Raw genomic sequence first — 12,103 nt, 5'->3', positions numbered from 1 at the left:
TTTTCATAAGTTATTTTACTTAGTGATCACTGCAATCTTATGAACATGCGCTTTTACCTATCTCTTCTTTACACGTGGGGAAATTGAGGATTAGGGATGTTAAGCAAGAACGCAGCCGGCATCCCACTTTTGTCAGTCTGACCCCAGAGCCTATTCTGTTAATGGCTCTGCCCTGCTGCCCTTCAGGGAGTCAGGGTGGTGTGGGGTCCAGTCCAGAGGATTGGGATGAATGGAACTGACCAGATTGTTGGAGGATGTGTCGTGAAAAGTGGAAATAAATACTAATCGGTAGCAAGTTTTTCCTTCACGGTGTGAGAGCTCTGAGGGTGGAGCTGGGAGGGAGACATAAGGCCAGAGCATGTCCCCAGCTGTGGGAACATTGCATCTGCAGCATGCGGTGGCTCTGGATTAACAGCAGGTGCAGAAAATGTTTTCTTCTGTTGGGGCTGTGTTGTCCCTCTGTCGTGTGAAGTTAAAGCATTTTAGGAGCATAACAGCGAGACTACCTGAAACACGCATAGTTGTTTCTGTCTTCTGGTGCTGTCATAACAAAGTACCATACCCGGGGTGGCTTAACCAACAGAATTTTTTTCTCACAGTTCTGGAGGCTGGAAAGTCCAAGATCAAGGTGCCAGCCTGTTTTGGTCCCTGCTGAGGACCTTCTTCCTGTCTTGCAGAAGGCCCCCTTGTTACTGTGTCCTCACACAGCTGGTAAGCAGAGCGCTCTCTCTTCCTCCTATAATGCCACCAATCCCTATAGGGATCAGGACCCCACCATTATGAATTAATTTTAATTACTTCCTTTTTTTAATGTTACTGACCTCTTAAAAGCTCTGTCTCCCTATAGAGTCTCATGTTGGGGATTAGGGCTTTACCAGATAAATTTGGGAGGAGGGGGACACAGTTCAGTCTGTAGTGATAATTTATATCCAAGTAAATAACCAGTGTTAATTGAAGACTTCAGAAAATGAACATTTTCAGAACTAATATGTACTTGAGATGCTTTAATGTATGTTACCTCATTTAATGAGCATAAAATTTGCTGTTCTGGTGTGTTCCTTAGCACTGGTGGGAAATTCTAAGGAGAACCGTATGGGAGGTCATGGTTGTCCTCTACACAACCAACCTGGACAGGCCAGAAAAGCTATGCCAAACAACCTTAATAGCACTTAGTGTGTCCCTTATTCATGGATTTATCTAAACCCTTTTTTAACTTCTGACTCGTGCTGCTTCTGCAATAGTGAGATCTGTAATTACTACCCACAGGCAGTGAAATAATAATTACTTTTGTTCCGTATTGTTCTGTGTTGTCATTCTGAAGTTTGATAACTAAGTCTTTTTTTCACCCTACTTACCTTGGTGTGAGGAAAAGTGAGGAAATAAAAGCTCAGAGGCTTGAATGTCCAGCAGACATACATTCAAATTTCAGATTCGAGCTCTTGCTGAGCGACGAGTCACTTAACCTTTCTGAGTGTCAGTTTCTTCATCTATAAAATAGAGCTAATAAAAATATTGACCACACAGAGTTGCTGTGAGCTTATATGAAAACATTTTGAAACTATTAAAGAACTAGCCCTTGGTAGATATTTTAAGTCATGGAGCTTCCTCTGTCCACACCTCTGAAGAACAAAAACCTCCACCTACAGTCTTCATGTCAAGCTGGCTATTCAGTCATCACATTTTTATTGAACGTCTGCTAGTTGCCAAAGCACCTAGCTTTCTGAGTGCTAGGGGCAGGGAAGAACTAGGCAGACAAGGTTTTTTTTATATTCTAGTAGGGGAGGACAGTAAACAAAATAAGTTGAGGTAATGCTAAGAGCTACGAAGAAATTTATAGGGTACGGAAAAGAATGACTTAAAGCAGTGTGTGTGTGTGATCGTTTGCATGCACATGTCTTTGGAGGGGGTTGGTGATATTTGACCACTGTAGTATGGCCAAATAGAGGGAGAGGCTTCTCTGAGGAGTTGGGTCCTAAATATTGAGGACTCATCATTCTGGGTGTGGAAGGCGGGGGAGGGGTCCCGTGGGGTGGGGCAGCTAGCAAGTGCAAGGCCCAACCTGATTAGATCAAGTCAGGTGCTTCACCAGCCGATCAGGAGTCTGACCAGTGAGAGAAGTTGCTGATCAGATTTTCCGCTTGGGATTTAGTGCTAAGAAACGTGAAGAATTTTCACTTGGCAGTGGGAGGTGAAGCTATGTGCAGGCTGAAGTTTTAAATGAGCAGTAGCTGTGAATAAGCAGAGGAAGTCAGTGGCTCCATCTGGCATGTGAGTGAGCAAGAGAATGAAAATCCATGGATATTTATTTGTTGGTGTCTTAAAACCCAAACTGCTTTGCAGTTCTAGTGTGCAAGAACTCCCACCCTGTCAGTGGCTTCTGTTCTTGGTTTTCCCAGATTATTTCAATTCTTAATCTCAATCGGTATCTCTTCAATAACTCTCCCTTTTACTTAAGTTAGTTATTATCTCTTGGAACCAGGTGAACTTGACTAAAATAGCGATAAAGACCTGGTTTGGAACCCTGGTTTTCTTCTAATTAGCCGAGACTTTGAACAGTTACTTCATTTCTGCAGACATCTGTATCCAACAGCTGTATTCTTTTAGTGTTATTTAGATTAAATGAGATACAAGACTAAAAGGGTGTACAGAGTGCTTAACATATAAGTGCTTAAAATTTGTTAGATGCCTTTCTTCTCCTTTGCATTTTAATGATTATTTGATTACATGCCTGCCTCTCAGTGTTGAATTTTGTCCTTGTTTTTTTACGTCACTCTTTGTATAATTATCCTTCTAAGTCTAGTCGTTTGTATGGCCCCTAAACTATAAGTGGAAGAACATCATGGCAGCTACCTTTTCCCTCATAAATGAATTGACACTATTACTAGTTTTATTGAGACCAGTTATGTAGCAAAGATGTTTTAGAATTATTACTATTTGTACTTTAAAAAGATGGGCCTGCCGGTTAGCTCAAAGCAGTGATTTCCAAAGAGAGAGTCAGTCCTCCAAATAGTGAGTAAAGGAAAAAGGGTATGTAAAAGCTGTCTCCGAGAAATTAGGTTCAGAGGAGGAGAAAAAAGATGACAAACATGTAGCAGAGAAGTTTTGTTTTTGACTTTAGCCTGGTGAAGGAAGAGAGATGCTGTGGTCTCACTATTGGGAACTTTTCCAGCCAGGCTTAGTTCCTGTGAAGGGAGCTCCGCCAATCTGGAACCAGACAGAAAGCTCCTATTTCTTCAGGGCAAAAAAAAAAATTTTGGAGGCAGCTCTGGTTTGTACTGGAAATGGAGGCTAGGATGAATTAAGCAAACTAATGATATCTGTAAAATAGATATGTATATGTTAACCTGTGCCATGTAAAAAAAGCTGTGCTTGTAATTCTCTGTCTGTGTGTCATGAATTTTCTTACAGGTCTTCCCAGTAGGATAGAGTGAAGCAGTTTTGTCATGCGAATGCTGCACTGTGGAGATGAGAAAGCAGAATGCTGCAAAAATAATTACAGGCAGCATCCTTGATCCCAGGGCACAGGTCTTCCAGAGGAAATCTGCAAGCCTTTCATAGAGGCATTAGACGGGTATTCAAGCAGCAGAGGCATCCCAGGTGAAATGGCGGGAGGTTTCTGTATAGGGGCTTTCCTAGGCTGCATTCTGCTATAGCCATTTCTAGTGAATGTCACTAGATGGACTGCATGATTTAGTAAGGCTTCATGGGGGATAGGAACATGACGGAGAGAACATGGTCTCTGTGAAACAAACTTTTTTTAATGTGCAACCTAAGGAGAATTCCATAGCTAGTATTAAGCCTGCTCTTAGGAACTGTTCTAAATTTCAAGCCAGTTTTTCCTAGCTCATCAGAGAACTACCACATTTTTTTTTTTTTTTTCCTCCTAGGACCATGGCTAACAAAACCCAGGAGGTTGGTGACATCCATTTCCCTTTTCCCTTTACACCTTATTCCATCCAGAAAGACTTCATGGCAGAGCTATACCAAGTGCTGGAGTCTGGCAAGATTGGGATATTTGAAAGTCCAACCGGCACTGTAAGTATGAATACTCAGGGCCTAAGAGGGCTCTCAGGAGACCCTGGTTACAACCAGTCACAGGCAGCCATGCTAATTTACCTATGCTGAGATTTTTATGGTTTGAAGTTAGGCAAAACTGTTCTCTCAATTAATCTTTCTGAGTAATTCTCACTTCCCTCTTAAATTATGAAACACAGCCCCAGGGGCTGAGAAAAATTAGGCTAGAGGCAAATGAGACTTTGAATGGCAGTAGAAGCATAACACTGAAACTTTCCAGATTTCTCTGGATACACGACTGCTTTAAGATTGAGCAACATAGAAATTGCTTATTCACAAATTAAACATATTGGTTTAGTCTCTAGAAACTAGGTTACTGAGTGCGGGAGTGATCCAGTCAAGGGCCCCTAAGCTTTTTCTTCTGGCCCAGAATGAGGGATTTATTAGAGTTTGGCCATCGAGGATTATTAGGGCTGTGGTGACCGGTTCCCACTTCTCTCTTGTACTTTATAATTATAATCTTTTATAGCAAGTACTGTGCAATGGTGAAACATATATGTTAATGTGAAGGTCCTTCAACTAGGCTATGACCTCTTGGAGGATAAGGACCTTGTGGTCCTTGTTCTTTGTCTTCTAGAGCTGCCACAACAAAATACCATAGGCTTGTGGCTTAACTGACAGAAATTTATTTTCTCACAGTTTCAGAGGCTGGAAAGTCCAAGATCAGGGTTGTAGCAGGCTTTGATTCTGATGAGGACTCTCTTCCTCGCCTGCCAGTGGCCACCGTCTCACTGTGTCCTCACATGGCAGAGAGAGAGAGTGATGTCTTTGGTGTCTCTTCCCTTTTAATATAGACACCAGTTCTACCAGTTCAGGGTTTTACAGTATCAATTAATCTTAATCACCTCCTTAAAGGGTCTTTCTCCAGTATGGTCACATGGGGGTTAGGGGTTAAACATCTGAATTTTGGGGGGACATAGTTCAGTCTATTAAAATGATCATTTTATTCTGGAGACTTCCTTCTTGAAGACCTCCATCCTTTTGCTCTAATCAGAATTAATTGCTCCTTAGACCCTTTTAAGTCTACAATCTAAATGAGTTTTTTCATTTTTTAAATAAATTTATTTATTTAAATTAATTTCAGGTATACAGTACATTGGTTAGATGTCTATATTGTTCATAAAATGATCCCCCCAGTTGTTCCCTCCCTCCCCTGGCCCTCCACTTAGACATCATATTAATGTTAACTGCATTCCCTCTGCCATGCTCCCCATCCCCACCTATCAACTACTAATTTCTACTTCTTTAACTCTTCGCTACATTCTCCCAGCCCCTCAAGTCCCCTTCCCTTCTGTCTGGCACCAAATTGTCCACTATATTTGTGAGTCTGTTTTGGATTTGTTTGTTCTTTTTGTCCTTAGATACTGCATGTAAGTGAAATCATACAGTATTTATCTTTCTCTGTCTGACTTATTTCACTCAGCATAATAACCTCTAGGTCCATCTATGTCATTGCAAATAGTAGGATTTCAATTTTTTTAATGGCTGAGTAATATTCCATTGTATATATGAACCATAATTTCTTTATCCAGTCGTCTGTTATGGGCATTTAGGTTGCTTCCATATCTTGGCTATTGTAAATTGTGCTGCCATGAATATTGGAGTGTTAGATCTTTACGAATATTATTTTGGTTTTCTTTGGTTAAATACCCAGAAGTGCAGTTGCTGGGTGAAAAGGTATATCTATTTTTTATTCTTGAGAAACTTCCACTTTTTCTATAGCGGCTATACCAATTCGCAATCCTACCAACAATCCTACCAACAATGTATGAGGGTTCCCTTTTCTCCATATCCTCGCCAGTACTTGCTGTTTTTTGATTTATTGATGATAGCCATTCTGATAGGTGTGAGGTGATACCTTATTGTGGTTTTAATTTGCATTTCTTTGATGATTAGTGACCTTGAACATCTTTCCATATGCCTGTTAGCCATCTGTATTTCCTCTGTGAAGTAGTATCCAATCGAGTCTTCTGCTCATATTTTAATTGGATTGTTTGTTTTTTTGTTGTTGAGTTGTATAAGTTCTTTATAAATTTTGGATATTAACCCCTTATCAGATGTATCATTAGCAAATATCTTCTCCCAGACAGTTGTCTTTCTGTTTTGTTGATGGTTTTCTTTGCTGTACAGAAACTTTTTAGTTTGATGTAGTCCTATATGTTTATTTTTTCTTTTGCTTCCCTTGCCTGAGGAGATATATCTGAAAAGAAATTCCTTTTAGTAATATCAGATTGTTTACTGCCTATGTTTTCTTCTAGAAGTTTTATGGTTTCAGGTCTTACATTTAAGTCTTTAATCTATTTTGAGTCTATTTTTGTATACAGTGTAAGAAAATGGTCCATTTTTTTTTTTTTTGCATATATCTGTCCAATTTTCCCAATACCATTTATTGAAGAGACTGTCTACCCCATTGTATATTCTTACCTCCTTTGTCACATATTAAGTGAGCGTATAGGTGTGGATTTGTTTCTGGGCTCACTATTCTGTTCCATTGATCAGTGTATCTGTTTTTATGTCAGTACTGTGCTGTTTTGATTACTATAGCCTTACAGCACAGTTTGATACCTCCAACTTTGTTCTTCTTTCCCAAGATTTCCATGGCTATTTGGGGATTTTTATGGCTCCATATAAATTTTAGGATTATTTGTTCTAGCTCTCTGAAAAATGCCATTGGTATTTTGATACGGATTGCATTGAATCTATAGATTGCTTTGGGTAGTATGGCCATTTTAACAATGTTGATTCTTTCTACCCATGAACAAGGTATATGCTTCCATTTATTTGTGTCTTCTTCAATTTCTTTTTTCAAGGACATAATTTTCTGAAAACAGGTCTTTTACCTTTTTAGTTAATTTGATTCTCAAGTATTTTATAGTTTTTGAGGCAATTGTAAATGAGATTATTTTCTTAATTTCTCTTTCTGAAACTTCATCATTGGTGTATAAAAATGCCACTGACTTCTGAATATCTGTTTTTTAACCTGCTCTAACAGTTTTTTGGTAGACTCTTTAGGGTTCTCTATATATAGTATCATGTCATCAGCAAATAACTTCTTCCTTTCCAATTTGGATGCCTTTTATTTCTCTTTCTTGTCTGATTGTTGGGGTTAAGACTTCCAATACAGTGTTGAAGAGGAGTGGTGAAAGTAGGCTTCCTTGCGTTGTTCTTGATCTTAAGGAAAACGCTTTTAGCTTTCCCCATTGAGTATGATGTTAGCTATAGATTTGTCATATATGGCCTTTATTATGTTGAGGTATGTTCCCTCTATTCCCACTTTGCTGTGAGTTTTTATCATAAATGGATGTTGGATTTTGTTGAACGCATCTATTGATATGACCATATGGTGTTTATCTTTCAATTTGTTAATGTGGTTTTTCACATAATATGTGGATATTAAACCAGTCTTGCGTCCCAGGAATAAATCCAACTTGATCATGGTATATGATATTTTTAATGTATTGCTGAATTTGGTTCACTAATATTTTATTGAGGATTTTTGCACCAATGTTCATAAGAGATAACAGCCTATAGTTTTCCTTTTTTTTTTTTAATGTCTTCGCCTGGTTTTGGATCAAGGTAATGGTAGCCTCATAAAAGAAGTTAGGGAGCCTTCCCTCTTCTTGAACTTTTTGGAATAGTTTGAGAAGAATAGGTGATAATTCTTCTTTGAATGTTTGGTAAAATTTGCCTATGAAGCCATCTGGTCCAGGACATTTTTTTTTTGGAAGGTTTTTGATTACTGATTCTATTTCATTGGTGGTAATGGGTTGGTTCAGATTTTCTCTTTCTTCTTGACTCAGTCTTGGGAGATTGTATGTTTCTAGGAATGTGTCCATTTCTTCCAGATTGTCCAATTTGTTGGCATATAATTGCTCATAGTACTTGCTTATAATCCATTATATTTCTGTGGAGTCCATGGTTATTTCTCTTCTTTCATTTCTGATTTTATTGATTTAAGTCCTCTCTTTTTTCCTTGATGAATCTGGCTAAGGGTCTATTTTGTTTATCCTTTCAAAGAACCAGCTTTTGGTTTCATTAATCTTTTATATTGTTTTTCTAGACTCTGTATCATTTGTTTCCGTTCTGATATTTATTATTTCCTTCTTTCTATTCACTTTGGTCTTTGCTGTTCTTTTTCTAGTTCTTTTAATTGTAAGGTTAGATTATTTATTTAAGCTTTTTCTTGTTTCTTGAGGTAGGATCTGTATTGCTATGAATTTCCCTCTTAGGACTGCTTTCCTTGTGTCCCATTAATTTTGAGTTGTCGTGTTCTCATTTTCATTTTTCTCTAGGTATCTTTTGATTTCTTCCTTGATCTCAGTAACCCATTCATTGTTTAGTAGCATGTTACTTAGCCTCCATGTGTTTGTGTATTTTTCAGTTGTTTTTTTTTTATAATTGATATCTAGTTTCATACCATTGTGATCAGAGACAGTGATTGATATGATATCAGTCTTCTTAAATTTATTGAGACTTGATTTGTGTCCTAAGATGTGATCTGTCCTTGAAAATGTTCCATGTGCACTTGAGAGGAACGTATATTTTGCTGCTTTGGGGTAAAATGCTCTGAAAATATCTATTAATTCCATCTGTTCTAGTGTATTTTTTAGGCCCATTATTTAGGCCCATTGTTTCCTTGTTGATCTTTGCCTGGAAGATCTGTCCATTGGTGTCCATGGAGTGTTAAAGTCTCCTACTATGAGTGTATCACTCTTGATCTCTCCTTTTATGTCAGTCAATAATTGCTTTATCTTTGTAGATGTTCTTATGTTTGGTGCATATATGTTTACTAGGGTTATGTCCTCTTGATTTATTGATCCTTTTATTATGTAATGCCCTTTTTTATCTTTAATTATAGTCTTTGTTTTAAAGTATTTTTTTATCTGATATAAGTATTGCTACCCCGGTTTTTTTTTTTTTTTCATTTTCATTTGCATGAAATATCTTTTTCCATCCCTTTACTTTCAGTCTGTGAGTGTCATTTTATCTGAAGTGGGTCTCTTCTAGACAGCATATGCATGGGTCTTGTTTTCTTTCCATTCGGCTACCCTATGTCTTTTGATTAGGGCATTTACTCCATTTCCATTTAAAGCGATTACTGATAGGTACATAGTTACTGCCATTTTATTATTAATATTTGTTATTTCTATTTTCTTTTTTACCTCTTCTCTGTTTACAGAAGTCCCTTTAACATTTCTTATATTACTGGCTTGTTAGTGATGAATTCCTTAAGCTTTTTCCTGTTTGGGAAGCTCTTAATCTCACCTTCCATTTTAATCAAAAACCTTGCTGGGTAGAGTACCATGGTTATAGATTCTTGTTTTTCATAACTTTGAATATTTCTTGTCATTCCCTTCTGGCCTGCAATGGTTTCCATTGAAAAGTCAGCAGATATTCTCATGGGTGTGCCCTTGTAAATAACTAGATTCCTTTCTCTTGCTGCTTTTAAGATTCTGTCTCTGACCTTTGGCATTTTAATTATGGTGTGTCTTGGTGTAGGTTTGTTTAAATTCTTCTTGTTTGGACTCTTTGTGCCTCCTGAACTTGTATGTCTAATTCCTTTGCCAGGTTAGGGAAGTTTCCTGTCATTATTTCTTCAAATAGATTCTTAGTCCCTTGCTCTCTCTCTTCCTCTTCAGGTACTTCTGATTTGGATATTTTTACGTTTCATGTTGTCCCAAAGGTCTCTTAAACTATCCTCATTTTTTTTAAATTCTTTTTTCTTTTTTTTGTTCTGGTATATTCTGTTATTTTGTCTTCCAATTCGCCAGTTCAATCTTCTGCTTCGTCCAGTCTACTGTTGAATCCTTCCAGTGTATTCTAGTGTATTTCAGTTACTGTATTCCTCATTTCTGTCTGGTTCATTTTTATCGTTTCTATGTCCTTTTATGCTGTTGAGGTTCTCCTTGTGCTCATCCATTCTCCCCATTAGTTTGTTGAACTCTTTCTCTGGTAGGTTACTTGTCTCCATTTCATTCAGCTTATTTTCTGGAGTTTTCTCCTGTTGTTTCATTTGTGGCATGTTTTTTTGTATTCTCATTTTATTAGCCTCTCTGTGTTCATTTCTATGTGTTAGAAATATTTGTCTCGTCTCTCAGCCTTGGCCAGTGGCCTAATGTGGATTGTGTCCTGTGTGGCCCAGTGGTGCACTCTCCCTGATCCCCTATGCTGGGGGCTCTGGACGTGATCTTTGTGTGGGTTGCGTGCGATCTTCTGTTGTCACCAAGCCTTTATTGTTGTTAGTTGATCAGTGGGTAGGATTTATGTTCAGGCTGACTAATTATGGGAATTGGTTGCACCCTCAGGATAAGAGTAGTTGTGTGGGGGCTGACCCCACTGAGTGGGATTTGCCCTAGCAAGCTTATGCACTTGCTGCACCCACCCTTTGTGTGTTTCACTAATAGGGCTAGTCGGGAGTTGCTCCATTGTGGTCTGGTGCCAGCCTCTGGATACGTGGGTTTTGTGGCCCCTTGGGAGGGGCTGCCCCGTAGGCCAAGGTCAGCTGCTTTTGATTGCTCAGGGCTACCCAGTGGGAACTACAGAGAGATCTGCTGATGGTTGCTGCCTATGTTGGATCTACAGGTACGTGAAGAGACAGTGCTGTAGGCAGCAGTCGGTTATCCCTCCTCCCTGACCTATGGCAGTTTAGCAGAGGGTCCAGTGCTCCCCAAGGCCTGAAACTGCTAGTCAGTTGCCTGTAAGTCTCTGAAACTGGATGAAACTCTGGGTGATAGGCATGTTGGGTGGTGCAGGGAGCCTAGGGTCTAGTGAGTAAATTTCCCTCTGCCACTGCAGTGTCAGTCTATGTGTCAGCGCTGTCTCTATGGCTCCCTGTACAAGCTTACACTCGTAGTAAGGTCAGCTGCTGCCCACTTTGGGCCTTGAATGCGCTACCCCAGAGCAGGGGCAGCTGCCTATCAGCATGCAGCGGGCACTTTGTGTATTGGTTGGGGCAGGAGCTCAGGAAGTCAAGGGCCATCAGGCCAAAACAAACCCCTGTAGTCCCCTCAAGAGATACTGCAGCTCACACAGGCAGCAGGGGTCTGTCCGTAACTGTTTTCCTCAAAATGCATTCACTGCACTTGCCAAGGTGTGTTGCCTGTGCTGACTGCACAACCCCAGAACCAAGTAGGGCTGGGGAGGCTGCCTGTCAATGGGCTGCAGGCACCTTGTGGCTTGGGTGAAATGGGATCTCAGGGAGACAAGGTCCTTTTGGCCAGTGCAGCCTCAGTTTTACTGCAACTTCTGTGCCTGGGCGTTCCCGCTCTGAAATGCGGCTCATGGCACTGGTCGCCCCCTGGCAATGGACTAAATGAGTTTTGACAAATGTAAACACCCATATCACCGCCACCACCATCAGGATGCAGAACGTTTCCATCACCCCAAAAAGTTTGTCGTACCTCTTGGCAGTTGTTTCCTGCTGCTGTTCTGCACTCCCACCTAACCCCAGCCCCAGTCAGTCATTGATCCTCTTTCTGTTTCTGTACTATAGTTTTTTTCCCACTGTTTCATAAACCTGGAATTATATAGTATGTACTCTTGTGTCTGGTTTCTTTTGCTCGCCAGCATAATATTTTGAGGTTCATCCATGCTGTTGTGTATATTTTTTCTGTGTTGGATTCTATGTTTTCGGATTCCATATCTTCTTGATTCATTCACTTCTCGAGTAGGGTTGTATAGGAAGCGAGTTTTTAAGACTTTGCTGGTCTGATAATGCATTGATTCTGCCTTTTCTTTTGGTTGGTATTGATAGTTTGGTTAGGTATATAATTCTAGTTTCAAAGTAATTTTCCCTCACAGTTGCTCCCTGTATTCTCTTCTAATTTCCGTTGTTGCTGTTGAGAAGTCATTGGCAACCTGCACCTCAGTCCTTCGTGACCTCATGCCAGCCACCTCAGTATCCAAAGTTTTCAGAATCTTCTCCTTATCCTTTTTGTTCTGAAATTGCATGTTCATAGTCCTGCCGTGCATGTGTTTAATTCGTTGTGCTGTTCACTCGATGGACACTTTCCATCCGAGGGCCTCTACC

General features: G+C 39.7%; 1 protein-coding gene across 2 annotated transcripts in view; it reads left to right on the top strand.

The window, feature by feature from the left end:
- Positions 1–12,103, top strand: part of DDX11 (DEAD/H-box helicase 11) — a 37,244-nt gene that overhangs the window by 343 nt on the left and 24,798 nt on the right. For both annotated transcript variants that reach the window (XM_016142697.2, XM_016142688.2), the window contains exons 2-4: positions 600–711; positions 3,409–3,597; positions 3,888–4,035. In XM_016142697.2, the coding sequence (XP_015998183.2) occupies positions 3,892–4,035 (144 nt within the window). In that variant the 5' untranslated portion in view covers positions 600–711; positions 3,409–3,597; positions 3,888–3,891. The remainder of the gene's footprint in view (positions 1–599; positions 712–3,408; positions 3,598–3,887; positions 4,036–12,103) is intronic.

The sequence above is a fragment of the Rousettus aegyptiacus genome, unplaced genomic scaffold (genome assembly GCF_014176215.1).
Source record: "Rousettus aegyptiacus isolate mRouAeg1 unplaced genomic scaffold, mRouAeg1.p scaffold_m13_p_2, whole genome shotgun sequence".
Lineage (NCBI taxonomy): Eukaryota > Metazoa > Chordata > Mammalia > Chiroptera > Pteropodidae > Rousettus > Rousettus aegyptiacus.
This window is presented reverse-complemented; position numbering and strand designations above follow the sequence as displayed.